General features: G+C 35.1%; 1 protein-coding gene across 1 annotated transcript; it reads left to right on the top strand.

The window, feature by feature from the left end:
* The first annotated feature begins 3,648 nt into the window (after positions 1 to 3,648).
* On the top strand, positions 3,649 to 18,822 carry LOC140136332 (E3 ubiquitin-protein ligase MYLIP-like). The gene is made up of 4 exons (XM_072158058.1): positions 3,649 to 3,864; positions 4,039 to 4,229; positions 11,304 to 11,675; positions 12,353 to 18,822. Exons 1-4 carry the CDS (start codon positions 3,778 to 3,780, stop codon positions 13,002 to 13,004), a joined length of 1,302 nt encoding a protein of 433 aa, XP_072014159.1. The 5' UTR covers positions 3,649 to 3,777; the 3' UTR covers positions 13,005 to 18,822.
* The last annotated feature ends 6,705 nt before the right edge of the window (positions 18,823 to 25,527 follow it).

The raw sequence follows: 25,527 nt of genomic DNA, 5'->3' as shown, positions 1-25,527 counted from the left end.
ACAATCGTGTAAAAACCAGAATTTAAAATTTTTTGAGGGTGTTCTCCTCAGCAAATTTTATAATATGGCTTTAAGCGGCAGACAGTCCGATTCCAGATCTCACGTGGCCCTTCTTGTTGACAGGGGGATGGAGTTGAAAAAAAATTCTTGAAGTATATATAGTGAATCCAACACCTTTTGGCTGAGACCATTTTAGGTATTATGGTCTCAGCCTTTTGGTGACAGAATAAGTGTACCGTATGGTTGCTATTTTTAAGCTAAACTGATGAAATATGGTGCAATAGTGGAATAAATGCACGCGAAGCGCGAGAAAATTTGCAAGTTTGGGGCTAAAATGGGCAAATATGAGGTTAATTTGATCAGAAACCCATATTCAGGCGTCAACATTGGGGGGGGGGGGATGATTGTATGGACCACCCCCTGGCAAAATATTGGGGGGATAAATCCAGATCCCACGTGGCCCTAACAGTAGATTTCTTGTTGACATTGGGGGGATGGAGTTGAAAAAATTCTTGAAGTAGGCCTATAGTGAATCCAACACCTTTTGGCTGAGACCATTTTCGCCAGCTAAAAGCTGGCTATCTAATTCGGAGATCGTCTTTGTTTGATAAAGAGATTACGGGGTACCGTACTAGCATTGGTTTGAATTACTTAGCGGAAATTTTTATGGTGAAAATATATGTAAGACATGTTATTCGATTTGTAAGAAAAAGAAAGTTTGTTTTGCCGTTTCAACGAATGAAAACGAGTGAGAATTTCAAAAGTTATGGTTTGAAGGAAATATGACATTAAAGGTTATATGCCAGGCCTATAATAGGCCTAATAGTTTCCACAGCATGTCAACGAAAGAACATGATAGTATCCTTGTTATCAGGCGTTCTTAGATTTACATTTTCAGACCTCCTGGAGATCAGCACAGCATGAGATGTGTGTATTGATAACATGATTAAAACCTTTATGGACGTAAAAGTCAAAGTAAAAATATCCTATATCCTGTATCATTTTATGGATAAAAATGACTCAAAATGTAATTTATGAAATAATTGATATCTAAACATCAGTTTTGTCTTTTCAACGAGAAAAATTCGATGTAATTTCAGGGCATATTTTTGATATGGGTATAATTTATATACATGTATATAGGCCTATTGAACAATATCAGTCTTTATACATTTTATAATGTGATATGCATAAATTGCGAATTAATATATAAATTAATATAAAATTAATGTGCATGTATAAGGCAAGTAGGATGACAGTTTTTAGCCAATTAACTAAAAACTGCAGTGTATTTCTTTATTAATAATGAGCAAGGGTAGGGCAGAAAAGACAAAAAGACAGAACAATTTGGAGTAATTAATTGAAGAGTTGACAGGAAGTTATATGAGTTAATGTTTGTTCAATTACACGGTTGACGATGAAAATGCAATGCGAACACCACCTGGTTTGGTGGACTGTCATGAAACATGATGGATCATAAAAAAGAGTGATCCTAAAAATGCCTTCCACCCAAACTAATTACAAGACCTCTTCTGCATTGAAGCTGGCATTTCCTTTAAAAGGGAATTTTTATAGGCATTATGGTCTCAGCCTTTTGGTGACAGAATAAGTGTATGGTACAAATGCGCGCGAAACGCGTGAAAATGTTGCTATTTTTAAGCTAAACTGATTAAATAGGCCTATGGGGCAATAGTGGCATAAATGCGCGCGAAGCGCGAGAAAATTTGCAAGTTTGGGGCTAAAATGGGCAAATATGAGGTTAATTTGATCAGAAACCCATATTCAGGCGTCAACATGGGGGGATGAATGTATGGACCACCCCCCTGGCAAAATATTGGGGGGATAAATCCAGCACGTGGCCCTAACAGTAGATTTCTTGTTGACATTGGGGGGATGGGGTTAAAAAAAATTCTTGAAGTAGGCGATAGTGAATCCAACACCTTTTGGCTGAGACCATTTTTAGGTATTATGGTCTCAGCCTTTTGGTGACAGAATAAGTGTATGGTAGGCCTACAAATGCGCGCGAAACGCGTGAAAAATGTTGCTATTTTTAAGCTAAACTGATGAAATATGGTGCAATAGTGGAATAAATGCACGCGAAGCGCGAGAAAATTTGCAAGTTTTGCCGAACAAGTGAGGTAAAGCAAAGAAAATTGGAATTTACTAGTAACTAGCGCCAATTATGGTAGGCCTACGATCCTCTGGATCCTCCGGCGGTTTATTCAAAATCTCGGATTTGGATAAAACTACAGCACCTAAAGTCTTGATTTTTGCCCGGATTTTTGCAGAGAATCTTTGTTTACTATAGTATAAAGTACGGTACATTTATACAATCGTGTAAAAACCTGAATTAAATTTTTTTGAGCGCGTTCTCCTCAGCAAATATTATAATATGGCTTCAATACTGGTCTATAGGCCTACATTTAGCAGTGAGCTCAAATATGTTGGGGGAGTCTGTTTTCTTTGCCCGGGGTCCCTCTCTCCCTAGCATCGTCCGGACTATTCAGTATATTTATATTATTTTTTTATCGAGTCATTTCTGTGAAAAATTGCAATTGCAAAGAGGTCAACACATCATAAATTCGAGGAGGCCCCCTTATAAGTTATTTCCCCCTAAGCCCTACCCTTAGAAAAATGCAATGTGTGAAACCTAGCGAACAATAACAAAAATATTTGAAAATCTCCAAAAAGGGACGATATTATAGGCCTAGGCATACATGTTATTTATTTTACTTGGCCTTTAGGCCTATTGGCTATCATAAAAATGAACTTTTTTGTTCTACAAAGAACCCATTTTCCATGGGGTTCTTTTTTTAATACTATAGTACCAAAAAAGGTCAACACTTATTTTATAATACTTTTAACGAAAGTTAATTAGAAAGTCCCTAGGCCTATTTACAAATTTAAATATTTTCCTCCATCAGAAAAAATTAGCATACAATATAAAACTGAATTCAATAAATTTGAATAAATTATGAATCCAAATTGGATAGCCTTCCCCGGCATCGGCATGAAACATTGTATTTCAAAACACTTTGTTTCAGCCTCTGAAATTATCCAGGGCAGCTGCCTGTGATAGCAACAGTGAAATCCCAGCAAGAATTCAATTTTTGTCCTTTTAAATTTTCATATTAATTGTTTTAAATAAAAACCACAAGTGACCTCAAGGGATGCGAATAAAGGGGTTTCCCAATCGTAAACAGGTATGACGTAGTATGTATCTGAGAGGGCTTGTCGAAATAGAGAGTGTTGATTGGTTGCTAAAATTGGCATCGTATCCAAATGAATTTGATTGGTTATTGGGCGGGGTTTCCCAAGGTCCCACGTGCTTCGTGCGTGAAGTTCGCTTGTCACAATGAAAATTTTTCCTTGCTAACAGGGCCACTAGATTTTTTTTGATGGGGACGTTTTATAGATTGCGCAATTTGACAAGGAAATTAGTAATTGTTTTGACAAATAAATCCATTGTTTACATTTTATTTATCCATTTATATCGTATCTATTCAATTATCAGTAAGTATGAAACGATATTACAAACCAAATCAGCTAAAATATTTAAAATAATTGTGTTGTATGGAATATAAAATATTATTATATCCCTTCAAAAAAGTGATAGCGCCCGAGTTTAAAGCTTTGTGTCCGAGTTCACGCAGCGAAAGGCTGAATGATATTTTCGCAATAATCAACTGCTTGTTGTCAATGGTTGTTCTATGTACTCGAGAGCGAAAAGCTCGAACTTTTATAATACGACAGAAAACACGGTGAAACTGTCCAAAAATGGCTGTATTAGTGAAAAAGCCAGACTCAACATTGATAGAGGTGGATATTAGTCCTAAGGCGATCGGCCAAGAATGCCTAGATATGGTAAGTATCGTACATTTTCTAAACCATTTCACCAAAACTTAAATTCTGCCAGCTGATCGCGGATCAGCTGTTATAAGTGTTATCATGAAAATGTTCAATGTTTGTTTGAAAACATGCCAAAGATATGGCATTCTTAAGCCTAAAATCTGTATGTTCACTTCTTCAATATCACAGGTTTGCAAGAAACTCGGGACCATAGAAAATGATTATTTTGGACTGCAATACATGGGCAAGAAAGGTGAAGTTTTGTGGCTCAATTTGCGCAACCCCATCAATGGCCAGGTTCCAGGTCCGCTACCAATACGACTTCATCTTCGGGTGAAATTTCATTTGCAACCGCATCTTTTGCTCCAAGAAGTTACAAGGTAAATATTTCATTATTTTGCTATTTCATCTTTTAATGCAAATCATCCATGCTTTATGCCGTCGGGCAATGTGTCCTCTTGTTGGACAGTGAGCTCCGCAGATCATGCAGATCGCGATCGGTCAGCTTGCAAGTTGAGGCACGTTGAGATTTGTCAATGACCTGGATGGACATAGCTGCACGCTGGGACATTTTGCTCTGCAAACATCATGAAAATATAAATGTCACCTCGTGTATTACCACCGCTATTCACTGCTAGATATATAACTGTTAACCGTTATGTACTTGCTAAGTCCTGATAATGCTTATTACTCTTGAGCAAACAAAAATGTGTTGTCAATTTGCATGCAGCGGTACATGTTATAGTACTGCTGTCATGTCAAAATCGACCCAGCTGATCGGGGTCGTCACGGTACAAACATCGTGATCCCGAACTAAGAAATTAAATGATTTTTTCCCGTAGTATACATGTATAACAGGAGTCGTCCCTTAGATTTAACAAAGCTACTCGTGAAAAATTAAACATTGTGGTATGTTATATTTGCGCGCGCTATAAGAAGCCTTGAGTTGTCAATTTATAATTGATGTGTGTCAATAATTGAACAACCTTGCGAAATACCCTCATTCATTGTTCAGCCAGACATCAAACTGCTTTGTCCAGTTGTTGTAGTATTTGGCAAGGTAAAAAAGTTGAACCATAGACCCTGTTTTCATAAGGTCTATGAAGTATGGTTGAACCTACAATGTACATGTTTTCAACATTATATTAAACAGGAAAAACCGAAAGTTAACTTGTGTATACTATAAAGAAATAAAAATAAAATAAGAAATTAGTATGGTATATAGGAAAGTTAGGAATACTAAGTAATATTTTAAAGTGAAATAAAATGGTTGAACAGATTACTAGATAATTTTAAACTATAGAAAAATTATTAAATTTGTGTACATCGTGGAACATACTCATTGCGTGGCTGTGCGTAGTAAGCTGTTGTACGCATGTAACCTAGTAATATGGACGCGTAGAAAAGCGTTGTACGCTCGTGTTTTAGCATGATTAGTCGCAGAATAACAAGCGTAGTTGAATGTTCCACGATGTACACGAATTAAATAATTTTTCTATTTAAATAATCTTACTATAAATAGGGGAATGTTGTATGTATGTATCTATCTATCTATCTATCTATGTATCTATGTATGCCTATAAAGGCTCCGTCAGTTTCGAGCCAAATGTCGCCAAATTCATACGGGAGGTCGAGGAATATACGGGGGCGTGTTTAAACTTTATTTGGTTGAAAACGGTCAAGAATTGGCCTCAAAATCAGTGAAAATGTGGTCCGTTGCTATCCAAGGTAAACAAAAGAGAGTCAGTTACTAAGCTAGGCCTGCGCGTCGCATGGCGTATCTAATGTAAACCGCTCGCGTAAGCTATAGCGATACCTGCTGGTAACGCAGTACTACGCCATGGCATGCAGCGTAAACGACGCGAGTCACGTAATGAATGATATTACGGGTGAACGACCGTAAGCGTAATAAATCGGGAAACAGATGTGTGTTAAAAAGTACAAACAACATGAAGAGGTAAGCCTACTATAAATAAAAAAAGAAAACAAAATGAGGACAAACAGGCTGTACGAGTAGGCCCTATGTGGGTTATACTAAGTCACAAAATGAAACCAGGAATAAAATAGGCTAAAGAAGGAACTTGAAAGAAACTCTTCAGGAAATGTAAGGGGGAAAAAAGCTATAGGCCTAATAAAATAAGGAAGTTTAAATAAAAAAGCTATTAAACTGAGGACAGAATTAAATAAATAACATGAAAACGGGAAATTAGAAGCTAAAATGGAAATGTAAGAAAGGACAGATTTAGAAAATAACGGAGCGGGTTAAATAAATAAAAAAACATGGTAACGGAAAATCGGAAGCTTAGCAGCAGAATTTTTTTTAAATGGAACAAAATTGGCCCATGTAGAAAAAAACTAAAAAGAAAGAAAGAAGTTAAAATGGAAACATAGGCTTAAAGATGGTCAGGTTCAGATAAATAAAATTTACCTTTTCAATGATTCTACCTGTTCAGTAATTCCTCCTGTTTTAGTGAACGCTCCCATTTACTAATCTAGCGGGGACCCGCGCATAGCGCGGGTGTCCCGCTAGTAATAATAAATTTTACAAATGCATTGTTATTTCCCATTCACATTTGCCTTATTTCTGTTCACTTTTCAGTAAAAACAAAGTTCAACAAAGAAGAAACTAAAGTTAACCATATTTTGTCAGCAAAAACGTAGATCTCACTCAGTCAGGTTTAAAAAAATAGTACTGCTAAAGTTTTTGTAACAAAGTATTGATAAAGTTTCAGTATTGATGCAGCTGATCACATTTCACGTGTTGGCACGATACACGTGTTATGCGTGACAACGCAATTTAAGTGTAAACAGTATTTTACACGTAATACTGCGCTTGACGTCAGAGGGGTTCCTAGATTTAGACCTGTCAATTGCTTCAGGAAGTCCCTGGGTCTTGACACGTGCCTGTTTCAATTGCCCCTTCCCTTTTTTAAGTTGTAGTAAATTGGTTTAAAATGCACATGACAAAGTGAAAATGTGAAGTAAAAAAGGCTCTAGATTTAATTTCAGCACCTATGATTTGACCATCATGATCATGTAGAAAATACATACCCCTCGACCTTGATTCAGCACTGCATCATACCAAGATCAAATAATGAACACTTATCATTAAACAAGTTCCACATGTACCCGTACGGTACGATACTACATGTACAGTGTGTAACATCCAGTTCTACATGTAAAATTCAGATTCATGTGAGAAGTTATACAAAATGCTAAAATGAGTTTTTAAAGCAGGAGTTTTAAATGTTCATAGTAATTTATGTAACCTGGATTTCGATTAAATTGTATTACGTATAGCAATGATAGTGGAATCAATGACATTGATCAGCGCTCTAAATAGGATTAGGGATTATGCCCCTGAAAATACCAAAGTAGCCCTAAATAAGGGCAATTTTTAGTAGAAAGTAAAGTAGCCCCTGAAAGAAATCTATTTTTGAGGCTTGTGGCTCAAAGAGTATTTTGAGGTCTACATTCATTTAAAAGAGTTGCACATGTAAAAGAATTGTTGCAAAACCTACATGTAACAGATGCACTATAGAAATGCCACAAAATATGTTAAATGTCAACATTTTGAGCTGAGGCCTGGAAGGTCATAGAATTTTGAACAATGAGTGTATTACAGTATTTATAATACCTGCTGTCAATCATTGCCTTATTTGCAAACAATTACCCATGTGTTGTGTTGCAATATAATGATGACACCCACTAAAATTATGCCATCTGTGATTGTACAATGAGTACCGTATTGTTTAACCACTACTGTGGTGTATGGCAGTTAGCAATAATTAATGAGCAATACTGTACTTGCAACAAGTTTTTTTTTAAAGGAGATCTACACAAAGTAGTATAATTCCATTGTATTTCTAATATTGTAAATTTGTAATATATTTTGTATCAGTGATGGGACTAGGGAAGGTATTTACTGGTGAATGGTCAATATCAGGACTCGGGAGTAACTATTTCAGTTTAATTATTATGTAAATCTGTTATTAATTTCAAAATTACAATTGTGTAGGCAGAAATTCATAGCTTTTCCATTTACATGGTGTCATACTGTCATGTCTACAGGCCAAGTACAGAGTAATTAACATCTAAAAATTCCATTAGGGTGTTTCTATTGGGATCGTTTACCGGTAAAAGAGATGCATATTGACATACCGTCCCCATACCAAAAAGGATTCAATTCGTTGTTGCGTGTGGTGGTGAGCTGAACGACATGTAATCGTTAGTGCACGCTGGTTCGAATCCGAACGGTTCTGATTTTTTCTCTCATAATTATATCGACGTGATTTTAAGCTTATCAACTTTTCAGCATTTTTTTTATCTCATTACGAGTTGATCATGTGTCGATTGTCATATTTTTTTCCCTGACGCAGTGTTGAATTAGAAATCATGTGTCGATAACAGGTCTATTTGCGATTGCCCCTAGTACACTACCTTTCGCCGTTAACTTTAGAGGCATGTCAATTAAACCAGTAAACAATGATCAATGGAATTTGAAACAGACAGTTATCCGTGACAACAAACAGTTTTTACCGGTAAAATGCAGGGGGCTCAACAGAATCACGCTAGATATAATTTTTGAAACAACAACCATGACTTCTAGTTCTAGGCCAGGATTCACCTGCTTAAACCTGTTGCTTCATGCGATCAGCAAACCGTGAAAAGTTCAAATGAATTTGTATAGATTGCATTGACCTGTTGCTACTGGTTACTTTACTGTTCATGTAGTACTAAGAAATTAACCATGGTCATCCTCTAGTGCACGCAGAACTAGCATGATTGTTTAGTTTCACAATGACTTAAAAACTAGGGAAAGTACAAAAATATGATGTGTCCATTGTCCAAAGACCAAAACAACTTCCTTTTCGGTCATGAAAAATATCATAAATAAAGCCAGAAAAAGTACGGTACACAGTACTTTGTACTTCACAACACATAATATTTGAATTTCTTGATACTTGATTATAAATTAATAAATACTAATTAGAAATTGTTTTAGCTTTCATGTCGGATTGACATGTTTTTCTAGGAACAGGGCAGGTGTAATAATAATAATAATTATGAAAATGTATATCAGAATTGTATTGATGAGGTAATTGACAAACAAATTAAATTCAGTGATGTACTTTAGCCTCTAAAAAACTTGACTGACAACAGACAAGAGGATTTATCATTCAATAAGTTTAGGGCTTAGGCCCTTCATAATTGATGTTTAGTTTACTGTTTCCCTCCCGCGTCCAAAATTGAGAATTGCAAAATATTTTATTATTTGATTTTTATTTGACATTTTCTCTCCTAAATGACATTTTAATTACATTAATTTGCTACTTTCTTGCTTTGATGCTGAACATTGTTTACTGATTTAGTATCAATGTATAAAATCAAAACAAAAATGTACTGTTGATATTGGGTTGTGACCACTCGTTTCAAAAAAATTATGAAGAAAATAATTAATAAGTAATTAATAATTACAGTTACCTTATGATGTACTTAAAAATCTTAAACAGTAAGCTAAGAATGAATTGTGAAGGGCCTTTGTATGCATATAATTTGTAAGTGACACACCCACTTTTGAAAAATGAAAAACACCAATACATTGTGAAATAATTTGCAAATTTTTGGTCAAATTCAAAAGTAACAATGTACGGTATTTGACTGAACACCTGTACTGTGGGAGTCCAGACATGATTTTCACAGGTTTCACAATGGCAGAGGGATGATGCCACATGATGTCATGGTAATAAATAACTCGGGCTCATGAAATGAAAAGTTTTTGTTGTAACTCGATCTGAGACTAAAATGACGAAAATTAAATAATCTGACTAGATACGGTAGTGCAGTTCTGAGAATTGAAGAAATACTGAAAAATTTGATGATTAATGATAATGATCAATATATTTAGCATTTGGAAGGATGGGACAATTGATTGGAAATATAGGATTACGGAAGTATTATTGATTAATTTTTGGAAAGTTGGTTTTGTGATTTGTTATAAATTACATGTCTAGACTTGATAAAAAGATGTGGGCAAAGTATTGCAACAGAGTGGGGAACTACCACTTGAGTGTGTTGACTGAGTCATTGGTCTCCACCCATATTCATGCCTGTATGTTGTATGCTATAGACATGTACTTGCCCATCTCTTCTTTCCCTGGTTGCATAATGAAATTCATCATACCTAAATTTAAAACTAAAATAAAGTTCCCAGCAAAACAGCATTTTTATGTTTTTTAATTTGATTGAAACTTGAATGGCAAGTAAACAAGTTGGTTCATTGAAATTTGTAAATTGATGCATGCATATTTAAAGAATTAACATGAAAATGGTCCAAATGAAGAATGTGTCAAGTTGTTTATTAGAAATGATGAATCTCAATATTCTCATGGTCCAACAACTACAAGTGAACTAAATTACATACTTAAAAACCATGTGTCACAGAGCATGGTTATAGAACAGGTTGATCCCTATTGCACAATGTACAGTGAATTGAAAGTTTATGAGAAGTGGCACGTAGTTGACTCAGTTCAGCTAGGAAATGATGATTGAGTTCAACAAAAGTCCAAAATGTGGTAAACAAACTCCAAAGCCTTGAATGTTTGTTACTGGGAAGTTGTTGCTACCACAGATTAAAATGCTGTTCAAAGAGAACATACAAATAATAATACATTGTATGTAGAAATTGTAGATCAACTGGCTTTTATAGGATGAGGGGGCGACTTACCAGGGCCAAGGGATCATGAGTAGAGACCAAAGTTTTCAGTTTTCTAAAAGGCAAATTCCGGTTTGTGAATTGCAATAACAGTTTCCATCAGTATTCAAATTGAAAAATTGCACCCTCAGCATAGACCATTATTATTAGCATGAATTTGTTTCATATTCCTGATCAGATGCAACCAGTTGACTGAAACACTGGTAGTGAAGTGGATGTTTTGATTTGGATTTGTCCACTAAAATGCATGGATATTCATGTTTTTTTTTGCAAAAATGACCAGTTCTTATTTTCATTTTTGGAAAATCACAATAATGAAATCAAGCGTGGGCCCGAAAAATCCAGCGCCTGACGGGTAACTCAAAATCTACTTTTTGTATCCTAATACATGGTGATTTTTAAATAAAAGACCATCAGTTAAGGTCTATACATTTGTGCACACAACCCGTTCAAAATTCAACACCCCAAGTGGATTATCATGTGCCGTTTTATAATATTTGATTATGTTTCTTGTTTTGCTTTTGCTTTTAAGTGTAACTTTAATATACCAGAAGGAATTCATACCATTGTGGAAAATGCAGAAAGCCTAAGTTGCAATTGAAACCCTAAACTTGTTATGCCAATGTGCATTTCATTTCAAATGAAGATCAACGTGTGTAGTAAAAATGTGCAAACAGCTTATGGGATATGTGTTGGTACTCATGAAATCTGCAATTTTTTTGATATTTTTTTCTTCCAGGCACCTTGTTTACCAAGATGTGAAACTGGAAATAGCCGAGGAGAAACTCAAGGTGTCATCTGAGAAAGACATGGCTAGAGTGAGCGCCCTCGTAGCCCAGGCCGAACAGGGTGACTTCCAACAAGGGGTGAAATACAACTATTTCATGGCGGAAAGGAAATGTGAAGAGTTTGAGACTACCGTGCTAGCAGAACACGCAAGACTGCGGGGCATGACACCAAACACAGCTCAGTACCAATTCCTCCAAGAAACATCAGGATTTGATAATTATGGACTGGAGATGTACGATGCCAAAGACCAACATGGAGAAAACTGCTGTGTGGGTGTTGGCCCTCAGGGTGTATTCTTATTTGGAGCAGAAGTTACGCAAAAGTAAGTTGGATTTAAATCGGTTTTTAATTTACCGGCATTAAAATGTATTTTGCTATCTCTGTTGCCATGGTACTAGATATGTTCAGAACTGTCAAGTATTTTACCAGAGTAATAATTAATTTTGCGATGCGATCAAGCAAAATGACTGATGTCGATCAGTCTCATTAGATGAACTACTCTCAGAGCTATATTTTGCTGAATACACATCATAATTTTCTGTGGCTGGCCCTAGTCTTTGGAATAAGTTGCCAATAGTCATCAGAATGGCCCATAGCACTGGGACTTTTAAAAGTCTCCTTAAAACTCATCTCTTCCCCAAATATATGATGTTTCCTTCCTTCTGTCTTCTTCTCGCCTCGCATCCCTTGGAAATTTGTGCGCGTTATAAGTTCAGTATTTATTATTATTATTATTATAATTAGACTTGTGCTTCCAGAGATATAGCCATTTTAGTGTGACTCAGAACAACAATCAAAAGAAGTTGAATACTATTATTGGTTATATCGTAAAATCTCACTCACTAACTATGCTTGATTTGTAGTCAAATCAGTTTAAAAATAAATGTAGAACACAAACAATTTCAGACATTTGGAATTTGAAAAAAACACACCTAATTTCAAGTTTATTGAATTGAGCAATACTAATTAGTTTCTGTGCCTGTTTCTCTGTCATTGCAGGACAAATTTACAATTGATTGTTGAGGTGTCTACCAACAACAGAAGTTGCAGTATCTCCTACTTTGAAGAAGGCGGTGAAGCTGTTAACCCACTGAACATGACCTTCAAACTAGTCAGCAAAGAAGCAGCAGAAGGACTTTACCGTGCAATCACCGAGAAACACGCTTTCTTCAACTGTGAAACAGTAAACCCTCCTGTCAGATCGCAATTTGTAAGAGACTTGAAAGGAAGTTTCATCTCGCTGTTTAATGAGAATTCGGACTTGGGGAAGAGGTACTCGTTTGACGTGAAACGCACATGGAGAGAAGCCCATGATGCAACGAGAAGAAAACTCTTTGTCACAGGGCAGTCTGGTGCTAGCTGCCTCCATGAGGAGAATTCAATGTCTCTGCAGGAGCTTCAGAAAGAGACCGAAGATCTTCATGACACAACGGACCCAAAAGTATTACAAGAGAAATTAAGACACATTCAAGGCGCAATGCAGTGCAAAGTGTGCATGGATGCTCTGTTGAGCACAGCGCTTCTTCCCTGTGGCCACCTCGTGTGCGAGTCGTGTGCCGACAGACTGGACTCCTGTCCGCAGTGCCGTGCGGCGATTGAACAGAGACTAAGAGTGTATCTGCCGACAGGTGTCATGATGATGTCAGAATGAAAGCTGTTCATTCTGCGGCGAAAATAGTGCCAAGTGGAAATAAACTCGTCCCGGACTCCCAATGTCTTGCTGGATGGTTTTGAAATCAAAGCTCTATCAATGCATCCTGATATTTTTTGGTAAATTGTGCAATAAAGCAATGCATATGGATGTGTCGTCCAATTTTTGAAGGTTGGGTTTTAAAAGTGCAGGGAAAGGATGCCTAGATCTGACCCAAAAATGTTGGAAAAAGTTTTTTGTTTTTACATACATGGCCTTTTCCTAAGATTAAAATTTTTTTAAAGAAAATTTCAGCAGTTACCTATATTTAAAAAAAAATCCAAACATAAAATTAACATTGTAGCCCCTTTTTTAAAGTCCATTTCTCAAAAGCACATTAACATTCATGATCAAATTGATAAAAAAAATAAACTCCCTAGTTAAACGTCAGTTTATCAACTAGTTAGAGATGACTGCAGAACATCATGATTATGAACATGATAAATCAAACCAAAATTAATCTTCAATTTCGATCATTTTTGGGTCACGGTTGGTTCAATTTGAGAAACTGTGTGTGCATAGAAATTTTTTATACATGTAATAACTTATTACCATAGTAATTTCTTAATTGTGTATTGATTATTATGATTTTTTTCTTTACAAAAACATTGGTACATGTATTTCCAATTCTGGTATTGGCAATTATAGTATGTTTGTTTTGTTTCATAGAGTTTTAAAAACTTCTAGGAGATCACAGATAGTGTTCAAAAAATTTCAAAACTGAGCAAAATTCTGTGATCTTTATCATAATTGCACATGCAAGCTGCATGAATTGATTGCACATTCAATGCGAGGAATAAAAGAAGTAATAACAAATAAGTCACATTGTACAGGTTGAATTTGCACCCTATACAGAAATTGATAACAAAATTGTAGTTTTTGATAACGGAAAACCATTGTAATTGCTAGAAAGAATCTATATTTTGATATTCGTCTGAACACAATGCAAGTAGGTATAATGAATCTTTATCTTTCGTAGTAAAGAAAGTCCATAATTATACAGTATATAAAAATATTTATTGTACCAAAATTATTAAATAGTTGAAGTAGTTGAATTTAGCTTTTCCTCCGTATTTGACACACAAAAATAACCTGTGTATTTTTATTGATAGTAGAGTTAGTTAGTTTTTTGTTCTCTCCCACCACTGTAAAAGTTAAAATTTTTGCTGACCAATAATTGGCGCTCGCCACAGTTACTGCTAAAATTAAAATGCGCGAATGTGTTATTTTATTCATTGGTCTGTGTACTAAAATGCAAAATCAGAAATTTAAGAACAAGCAAAGAAGTTCAAAATCTGCAAATTATGGCGAAAAATTGCACATCCGAAAATTACCACTTTTACAGTACTTATTTTATTTCAAGCTTGTTTAAAAAACAAAAATGTCTATGTTCAAAAACAATTTAGGACCAAGATATAAATGTTACTCACTGTATTTGTAATTTGTATTACATTGTACCAATAAACAAAACGGGCCTACAAAAATTATTAACCTGGTACATTGACATGAGGAAAGTATTCATGTTCATCTCTCTGCCTGGCCACGCTTGTCCTTTGTTCAAACCATTACAAAAATCACAGAACTGAACTGTTTACAAGTACTGCAAAATTTTCTTTGTATTTTCTAGTCTTTTGGTATAGGGACCTAATGTCAAAAGTTATTGAAATCAGTGTGAATAGTTGTTTGTGCATAAAAATCCATTCACACTTGAGTAAAGTTGAGAGTTTCACAATGCAACAGCCATATGAATCACAATGCCCAATTTTTCCATTCAGTGTCGTCATCACAGTCAGTTTGTGTTCTCAAGGTCAACCATATTTTACAGTCCAGCTTGTAATTAATAAATCCAGGTCCCTATGCTTTTTGCATGGTGGTTTGCACATGTGTACGTGATAAATGCAGGGTAAAAATTGGTTTACATTAAGGGGAATGATACTTGCCTGTACATCAAGCTTATTGTAACATTTGGGATTTAGTTGTTCATGTGATTTTAATCAATGAAATTGCTTTCAATTGAAATGCTCAGAAAATGTATCAATATTTTGTTGTTGCACTTACACTAGATAACTAGATTATGACAAATTTGTCTGATGTATAATGCATGATTTCAGTGATATTTCTGCATTTATAGGAGGGAGACTTTTAAACCATATTTGTGGGAAAAAAGCAATGTCAAAGCATTTTCCAGGCCAGTTAAATACATGGTATTGAAATGTTTTTTATAAAAAACATTTTGTCTGTCAAAAAATGCATAATTTCAATGTTTATTCCAGTCAGAAACTTATTCCAATAAAGCCCTTTACCGTGTACTATTGAGAACAATTTTTGTGCCAAGTCAAAACAAGTGCAAACATGTAAAGCAAAGATGAGCCTTGGTGATTATCATTGTCACATGACTTGCCAGGACTGTACATGTAGCATGAATTTCACACGCGATTGTTTTTTACAGCTGTTTATTCCCATCTAAATGTGAAGCTTAAATTTATTCAATAACATGCTGGTAAAGGTCAGTAAACTTTGGTTGAATAGTGTTTTGTTCAAGCAGGGCCCTGGTATTTGTGAATATTGAAATGGCACATTTTGTTGTTTGTGAAGCTTTAGGCCCCTAACAGTCAATTTTGAGTTTCCCGTCACATAATTTCTAAAAATAAGTGAGGTAACTTTTTCATTATTCATTATTCATTATTTTTCTGCCTTTCATTATTATGACCAACACACATGTAAAATGTGTTGTTATTGCCGCTCACTCACTTGAAGATGGATGTTTAGCCCATATGAGATTCAAAAGTATATTAAAAAGAGTCTGCAAGGTTGACAGCAAAATGCATGTTTTGATTTTGATTTTTCCACAAAAAATAAAGGGATATTCATAATATTTTTGGCAAATATAACCAGTTTTTATCGGTATTTTTTGGAAAATCACAATAATGAATTCAAGTGAGGGTCAGAAAATGAAGTGAGGGCGGGTGACGGGAAACTCAAAATCGGCTTTCCTTGGCCTTATAAGGGGGTACGTACAGCTTGTTTTTAAACCATGCTCCCGTCTTATTTATATTATCATTTTTTTTTTTCACCAGGAAGCATTTCAGTTCGGTATGGTTTGCATAAAATAAGACCCTATGTGAAGAATTAAAGTTTTGTTGACACCTGGATGAAATTTCAACTTCTTTTCATTATGAAAGTAAAACTATATTGGTGCTTATCAGTTTGTGTGCCATATTAAAGTTGCTGTTTGTATACTGAAGAAATGTTGTTACATTTTGGTGTCAAGATTGCTTTTGTGTTGGAGAACGGTCAAAAAAACCAGACCCACTCAAATGGTCCTCCATGCATATGTAACATGGTTTGTCTCTAAATGGTTGTGGTCAGGCAAATTAGTAAATAGGGATTATTTGTACAGAATAAAAATCAAGAAGGTAGAGAACTAATTATTGTTAATGAAGGTCATTAGAGCAGATGTGAGGTGGTGGGTTGAACCAACACAATTATGTCAAGGTCTACCTTATTAGCATACAATGCCTTATTCAGTTTTTGAATTAGTAGTTTTGTTCTTTAAATGGTTCATTACTTACATTGTTGCTGGGTGAGTGTATCGATCAAAGCAGAAAACAAAGTGAGTTTGAACCGATCTAGATAAAATTTAAAGAAAATGTGTGCGCCTCATTTTGAGGTTATGTATTTACTATGTACCGGTATGTATATTCTGTAAACATACTCAGTGAACTTTGAATTTAGCAATGTCTGCAACTCAGTGATATTTACTTTTGAAACCTTAACCTTTTGGTTAATTGTACATATATGTACAAAAAAGCGAAATTTGAATTATATGTCACTTATGATAACTAAGAACTTTTCTTTCATGTTTTAAGAAGTTTATGTGTAGTAACTAGTAAGCACACTTGACCAAACTAAAACAAAAAATGTCAAGCAAATTATTGTTATATGAAGCCTGCTGGAAAGGCTTTTTATTTTGTGTACCAGTAAGGGATTTCCTTTAATGGCACTAAAAAAATTTCGTGGAACATGGTCTCAACTACAACTGAAGGAACAGACTAGGGTTTTCAAATTGACAAAAAGTTGTGAAAAGTACAAGTTAAATATTATGTAGCGACATATAGTGTTTGAGAGAATTTATTGATCAGTATTATGGAGTACTTTTGAGATAAAGAATTACTTTTTTTTTACAGTGGACCAAGGATACCAAAAATGGTATTTGTAATGTGTTTTTTTTGTTTTTTATGAAAACCCAAAACAAAATTGGAATGATGATTTATACTTATTTATGATCTCTTATATTGATATAGGGCCTAAATATTTTAGGACTTTTGAAGGTGTGAATAAATTGACTAACTTCTCAAGTTGACAAGTTACAGAGATAAACTTTTAAAGCCTAGCCTGTATATACTGAATGCATAAAAGTAAATGGGAATTGAGATTATCTTTTTGTCTCCCATCTTGTTACAGAATACAGGCCAGGGACTCTGACCATGAAAATAGGTGCTAAACTAGATGTTGTAGGACCGATATTGAAAGAAATCTAAAAGGGAAGATATGTGACAAATATTCTTTCATCGATAGAAAAAGACTACCGTAGTCAAAATTGACTACTTTGTACCATGTCTTTTTTCTCTCTGGGAAGATAAATTTTATGTTAGCTGTAAAAACATGTTATAAGTCTTTCATTAACATTTATTTTAGCCCAAAGTACCACAATCTTGCCAGTGTAAAATACATGTAACACAAGTTTTAGAAGAACTAAATAAATTGAAAACATGAACAAAATCCAGCAGGAAGGACTTTTAACATTTTAATTTAGAAAAGTTGTCGCAGTAAGAAGAAAATCTAGCAATAACAAAAAACATTGAAATAAATTGTTATTTTTACAAGCCTGGGAAAATATGTTCTTACAAGAGATTCTGAAAGCAGTCCAGTCTAATAGGCTTTAATTTAAATACAAAAATATGTTATTTGTATGATTAAAGAAGGAATAACACATGGTACATAGTTTTTAAGATTATACAAATAGATATTTTAGGATATTAACAGTTAACTGTGACATTGTATTTTAGAATAAAATGTACATGTAAAGGGTATTTAATTTAAAAAAAACCCTTAAAAATAATATATATATATATGTACGTGTACTTCTACAAAATCAGGTTAATACGAAGTGGTCTGAGGGTCCAAGGAAGATGGGTTGACCAAATAAAGAAATGCTTTTGTATCTGAGATAGTTTTGACAATGATTTACATATCTTGGCGATTTTTCAATATCACTTTAATTTGAACGCTCCAGCAATTTAATTTTGATGACAAAAGTCAATAAGGGTTATTATTGGCAACAAGAAGTTTCGTAGTATTCTACTCCTGGGAACCATCAAATAAAAAGTACCTCAAATCATTTTCCAAGAATGTGTCGAAGAGGATTTCAATTGAGCTAGTAATGCCAGTTTTGCATTTGGTAAAACAAACAAAAAACTCCCACCTTCATTCATGAAAATCCCCCAGATGATAACACAACATTATTGATTTTAATTTTTATGCAGCTTAATCATGGGCATGCATACTATCTCAGATACGAGAGCAATTTAAAAAGATATGATAATATTTTATGTTGTTTGTTACAATTATTGAAAGCCATTACAAGTAATGGTGGATGTCAAAGGATGGACAAAATGTTTTATACTATTTTTGAAAAAGGAGATGAGAAGAAGGAAAAACAGATGGAAAAACTGAAATAAAAATAATAAAAAAGCACAAGAAGTGCAAGAAAAATTAATTTTATGAGTTGAGTGTGTTTGATCTTGTGTGTCAAGTCAAAAGGGCTGTTTTCATTATTTTGTTTCTCACATAATGAGAAAACATGTTGTATGATGTATTATAGGCCTAATTAATTTCCAAGGACTTCTTGAGAAAACATTATATCCTATCAGAATGTGAATAATTAGGTGCAGATCTGGTACACCACTTTTGATATGCTTTTGATTATTTACAGAACGGTGCATACTTGCAGAATAAAGTGCCGCTCATGGGTGACTTACTCACCATTGGGTAGTACCGGTAAGTTACATTTGGAGCCTGAAATTTTCATGAGGGTAAAATTTCTTAAATTGTTAATGCCAGATTTCCAAAATATTGCATGCATGAACATTTCATGCTTTTTTTGGGCAGTTGGTTTTCTCATGAATTATTGAAAAACTTTTAAATGTTCAAAACAAGGTGCCTGGGGAAACGATGTGTTGATGCATAGGCCTTCACAAAGCCTATGGTTGATGACTCATCATGCTCAATGTGTTTTCATATTGTTCTGATACATGTTAACTCATACATTTTGTATGTCAGTCTATGCTCACATTTCACATACTCTTAAAAAAATATTTTGTGTGATTTATTCAAAAGTGCCACATTTTGTGTGATTAATTTTGCACACATTGTCAATTTTTAAACGTTTCACTAGATATTTATTATTTGAGGTTGAAGACCTGAAATATTAATTTGTGATTTGAAGCTTACGTACATTGTTTTATACACTACAGGAATATATATAATTTTATACCAAAAGTATTCGCCACATGGGCAACCTTGACGGTAAATTTCACATAAGGCCCCTACAAATGAACAGCTCCCTCTGAAAATCTTGATAAGAATTAAGGGTCTGTGCCCTTATCCCAGGGCCCTTTTTGCTGGTAGGAGGGCACATTTAGTTTGTGCCTAAAATGCCATTATATCAAGGGAGCCCATATGGTATTACGGTATGTGCACTGCTTTGCAAGTTTATTTTGGCAATAGCTGCTTGGAATACAGAATGTGCAAATGTAAATTAGCCCCGGGAAATTAGCATTATAACGTTTCCACTTCTATGCCCTATCTGAAGTACTCAGACCACTGAAATTCTAGGGTCTGTGCCCAGAGACCCAACTAAGAGGAAAGCTGGCAACTACATGGATCTCCTGGGGGATCCTCTTCATGATCAACAAAGAACTACTCCTGATTCCAAAAAAATGCAGCACAAAGGTTTTTGGATTTAAAAAAAAATCCATTTTGCCAAATGAAATATAGCTAAAATCCTAAATCCTTGAGTTAATAGTTGTAACAATAACTGGCAATAAAATTCAAATTTAAATATTTTTGCAATTTGAGGGAAAATGGGCCAAAAACAAAATTTTTCATGTTTTCTTACAATTGCAGTCACAAAATTCAGACTTGACACAAGTCTAAACATTCTATTTTGCTCATAAATTTTAATATTTTTATGTTAATTATGGGTTATGAAAATTAGAATACTTAATCTGAATTAAGTCAAAGTTCTACGGTTAGGATTGCCGAGATGGTCGGTCGGACCAGGGATGTTAGAGTACACATCCCTGGTCAGACGAGGACAAGCAAACAACTTTTTTTTTTCTTGGCCTTATTTCCAAAAATTGGTCAAATATTTATATTACGACTTTCATTGCCAGTTAGAACTTAGGATTTCGGAATAGGATTTCTGTATATTTCATTTGGAAAAACAGGCTAATATCTTTTTAATCCAAAACAAGAATTTGTCTTTAAAAAAGACAAGTTCACGGATCACAGGGGCGGATCCAGGAATTTTCAATAGAGGGGGCGCCGAGCCACCACCGCCGCTGCTGCGGCTAGGTGCCCACACAAAGTCAGGCGCCGCTCTGCAATAATACACAGAGTCCGGCGCCGATCTGCAAAAAATAGAGGGGGCGCGCGCCGGGTGCGCCCCCCTATAAATCCGCCACTGGATCAGGTGTATAGTACATGTACTTTGAGCTACTTTGGTCTAACATTCAATACCGGTATTCATATCTAACCTACTCTGCACTTATTCGACAATAAATAAGTGATATGAGGCTTAATAATGATACCTGCGTCTTGACTCTGGAAAACAATATTTTTAAAAACCTCATTTTGCATTTAGTTTTTTAAGCCACCTCGGGAGCCACCTACAGGATCTCGTTTTGTATTTAGGTCTTTATTGCATTGCAAAGTAGCAAAACTTTCTTTATATATGGCCCAATTCATGCCTGGAAAAGGCTATCCCCTCTTACAACCTATCGACAGGTCTGATTTCTATAATGAGGTGTCACCGGGTTTGCAAGAGATAATACCAAATCTAACCACCATGAAATTTACCACATCACGACCAAGCTCACATTGGGCGCCCATTCCTTTTTAAAGGAATTTTTATTTAGTCACCTACGGTACTAAGAAACAAATTTGGCTAGAACTACGAAGAAAATTGTATCTTATCACAAGTAAACAAAATAATTACACAGCTTGCTCTTACTAGCTTTTGTCAGGGTCATATGTATGAACACCAATATTATACAGGTTTATAGGCCTACACATGGGTTATTACAAGAGTCAATAAACATTAGCTAACATTCAATTAACTATAGAGTATAGATAATGGACTTAGTTTTGTGCAATGTAGTAATTTTCTGAAGTAAATAAACTTGCTGCACAGTTTTCTATACAGAATATGTTTACTTTGTAATCAGGCCCCTGCTAGTTTTGATTAACCAATCAGTTATGTGTATTGTCAGCATGTGATGGCTATAAGCCAATTGTAAACATGTTTCTAAAAAAGGCTAACAAATTCCTACTCCTGGACAGACTCTTTTCCGGGTTAGGGCTAATTAGTAAGTTGTCATGTGTGGCAAGATTAGATAAAGGCATACAAACTAGGGTATGAGATATTAGGAATTATTTCCTAGACTCTTAACCACAGGGCTGGTGGGCTACATACCTATTCATGACACAGGATATGTAAGGGATAAACTGTGCATATGAGATGTGGGGGAAAGTGGCATCATTTCACTGCCGTGAAACAATTAGTGCTCTATTTTTCTAGAAGTGGGAGTAGCTAGCCAATCACAAATTATCACTTGGAAACTCGTGACAGGTGGCACTATGCTATTCTGAACAATGGCAACAAGGCGTAAACAGGAGAGATTTCGTGGCAAGACATGTCCATGACCTTCATTATCATAATTATTTTCATCATATATTGACTGTATCAGTTTATCTGTCCTTCAAGTAGGTCAGGTAATTACTACTTCACTATCTATGAAAACATACTCCATTACAATTAATGATGTTCCTGACTGGGGTTCCTGAACACACACATTCATATCTTTAAAGCAGTATGCAGACTCCCGAGTATTAGACGTACAATATTGTATGTAACATATCTACGTTAATTAATCTATTGCCATTCTATTTCCAGTAATGTTTAAGTTCTAACGAATGTTTGTTGACGTAAAATCGATAATATGTTATGTATAATATCTGGTAGAAATATATTATCGATTTTACGTCATCAAACATTTGTTAGAACTTTAACATTACTGGAAATAGAATGGCAATAGATTAAATAACGTTAGATATGTTACATACAATATTGTACGTCTAATAAAAAGTCTGCATACTGCATAACGATACACTAGATTTTCTGTCCACAAATTTGATGCATGTAGCACTAGCCTGTACCAGGATAGTGGGCAAAGAAAAAACTTGACCCACCAAACTACAAACAAAATAATTGAAGAAAAAAAGTTTATAAATTTCCTTAAAGATATTTGTAAACATTTCTGTCTTTGGTAGATGAAGAAAATGTGAAACCTAACCAAAACTTTCAGCCCCCTGGAAGTCTAACTCTAAATGGTGCAAAACCTGCAATAAAAGCACTGAAGGGGCTGTGCAATAATTTCCAAATGGCACGCCAAAAATTGCTTGGCCCCTCTCAGCTTTCCACCAAACAAATCTTAACCCCCACCCTTTACACATGCCAAATATTTGGGTTCCCAATTTGCAAACCTTAAATCATCCAAATACTAGTACATGATTGAAGTGTAGCATATAGCCAGTGGCGGCACCACAGGGGGGGGCATGAGGGGGAAATGCCCCCAGTAAAAACCCCTGAAATTCACTTTGCCCCCTCAATGCCCCCGAAAATTTTTCTGGCACTACCACTGCGTATAGCGAGCAGGAAATTTGGCATATTTTCCCTAAGCCTTTTTAAAGCATGTTTAAGGGCTCGGGTATGAACGTTTGGACAGTATTTATTTTGGGATATCAGAGCACATCAGACATATCGAATTGCATTCTGAATACGAAGAATGTCATTCTGATATCAAATAATTTTGATTTTTGAAATTCACAATTTAATACACATTTTATGGCAAATCATTAAAAATTGATATTTTTGATATTTAACAGTACTTGTGGGATGAAAAGCCGACGATCAATTGAAAATTTTGACCTTTCAGTATTGAAGATATGGATTTTTTTTTTTATTACACCCAAAAAAATTAGGTCTTTTTGGGAAAAAAATCTATATGTTCAATATGAAAGGTCAAAATTTTCAATTGACCATCGGCTTTTCCTCCTGCTACATACACTTTAAGAATATATCATTAGATTTATATAATTTACTTGAGGACTGTTATATATCAAAATTTGAAAAATATCAAATTTTTATAATTTGTCATAAAATTTGTATTATATTGTGATTTTCAAAAATGAAAATTATTTGATATCAGAAAGACATGCTTCAGATTCAGAATGCAATTGATAGGTCCGAGGTGCTCTCATGTCCCACAAAAAATACTGTCGAAACACAATAAACGCTCATTTTAGATCCCTTAAAGGTGCCCCGTAAATTTATGCCAAAAATAGCCCCCCCCCCCCCCAGCTGGCCAAAAAATTTTACCCTCCCCAGGGCTCATATTATTGCACAGCTCCTTACATACATAGTCTTGTGGTTGAATAGTCAGAATAGGGAAGTCCCAATTTAAGGGGGTACGACACCCCTCGATAAATTTGTGTCTATTTTTGCATTTTTCTCAAAAACTAATAAAACAGTGGTAACAAAAGTTATGTAATTGGATTCCTTTCCCAACAATATACATAACTTTTGTTACCAGTGTGTTATTATTTTTGAGAAAATGCAAAATAGTCACAAATTTACCACAGGTGTAGTACCCTCATACAACAAAACTGGGAAACTGGAAAATATGCATTATATAATATATAATACATAAATATATAATATATAATACACCTAAAAGTGTGATGTCAATGTTCACACTTAATGCACAAAATCCATCAAAATCCATTACCTTGTTTACTAGATTCGGTTGACAACCATTATTATTATAAAACTTATAGCTTCCTTATTCAGTCAATAGTAAGCACAGTCAGATAGTGAGGTATTGAAATTCAGTCATCCATATCAGATTTATCATTGTGCAAGAGGATTTCCCAATATCATTGAAAAGAGATTTAAAGAGTCAAGGACAGGCAAAAGTGTAAACAAGTGGGCAAACAAACAATATTATTGCATCATAGAGAAAATATTTTTGTTTGGTTGTTTTCATTACTCCAAATCAGTTTCATTTTCAAACATGGCATGAGAGTGGACTACGGAAGTGAAAGAAAAATGCCCATGTCTCATAGTCTATTAATTTACCTGTGTTGGTGTCAGATGCACTCACCCAAATCCAAAGGTACACTTCCCCTGGCAAGTTCCTTGAGTGTGAAACGGTATTGGTAAATCAAGCCAACAAATAATATTATTTTTAGGTAATCCCCTTTTTTTTCTACCCAAATCGTGTAGCATCCCTTTAAATTTCATTTCTGCATTACCTCATATAATGGGCCGTTTCTGCCCATGCGCGACATCCGGGAGCTTGCTCCGTCAGCTAATCAGCGCGCCCGACGTGCTGGCTGATGGCTAGGCTACCGCATGTCATTCTCAACTCTTGCTGCAGTGGCATTCTCAACTCTTGCTGCAGATGAGAGAGGGTGCTAGCTGTGTAGTATTACAGAGGTAGTGGTAGGAGTATAGGCCCCCGGGGTATAGGCCCGGGGGAGTAGGAAGCTAGAGTATAGGATAATCATATGCATGAGTTACTATTAAATAGTCCATGAACAATGCTTTGATTGGCAATTTGTAGGTATCAAATTTTACCTACTTCTGTGCCTACATGTGTTGTTTCTTGTCCCCTGCATTTTGTATGTTTTACCCGTTTCCCGACATGAAGTTTGCATTTTATGTTGCTCTTTCAGTTAAGTCAACAATAATTGGCAATCAAATTACAGTCAGTGACACATGATCACTTTAAACACATTGCTATAAACCTTAGCTTCACTATTAGGATTCCAAGAAATTGATCAAGGACTGGGAAGGAGTAAACCCTGGGGGTGAGTCATACAAATAATAACTTCCTTTGAAGTGGAAAAGTTTGTAAACAAGATAAAAATTCCCTTTAAAAGGGAAAGCCAGCCTCAATGTAGAAGAGGTCTTGTAATTAGTTTTGGTCAATGTGAAAGGCATTTTTAGGATCACGCTTACATCTAAATGACAGTCCACCAAACCATCAACGATGAGAACATGCACACTGAAACAGCAGAAAACATTAATTCCTAATCTCATGTCAACTCTTTTAATTCATTGCATGTACTCCAAATT

The sequence above is a fragment of the Amphiura filiformis genome, chromosome 16 (genome assembly GCF_039555335.1).
Source record: "Amphiura filiformis chromosome 16, Afil_fr2py, whole genome shotgun sequence".
In the NCBI taxonomy this organism is placed as follows: domain Eukaryota; kingdom Metazoa; phylum Echinodermata; class Ophiuroidea; order Amphilepidida; family Amphiuridae; genus Amphiura; species Amphiura filiformis.
This window is presented reverse-complemented; position numbering and strand designations above follow the sequence as displayed.

Coding starts and splice junctions, on each gene's coding strand:
- LOC140136332 (XM_072158058.1), top strand. CDS start 3,778: ATGGCTGTATTAGTGAAAAAGCCAGACTCAACATTGATAGAGGTGGAT. Junction 3,865..4,038: donor GCCAAGAATGCCTAGATATG/GTAAGTATCGTA, acceptor TCAATATCACAG/GTTTGCAAGAAACTCGGGAC. Junction 4,230..11,303: donor TTGCTCCAAGAAGTTACAAG/GTAAATATTTCA, acceptor TTTTTCTTCCAG/GCACCTTGTTTACCAAGATG.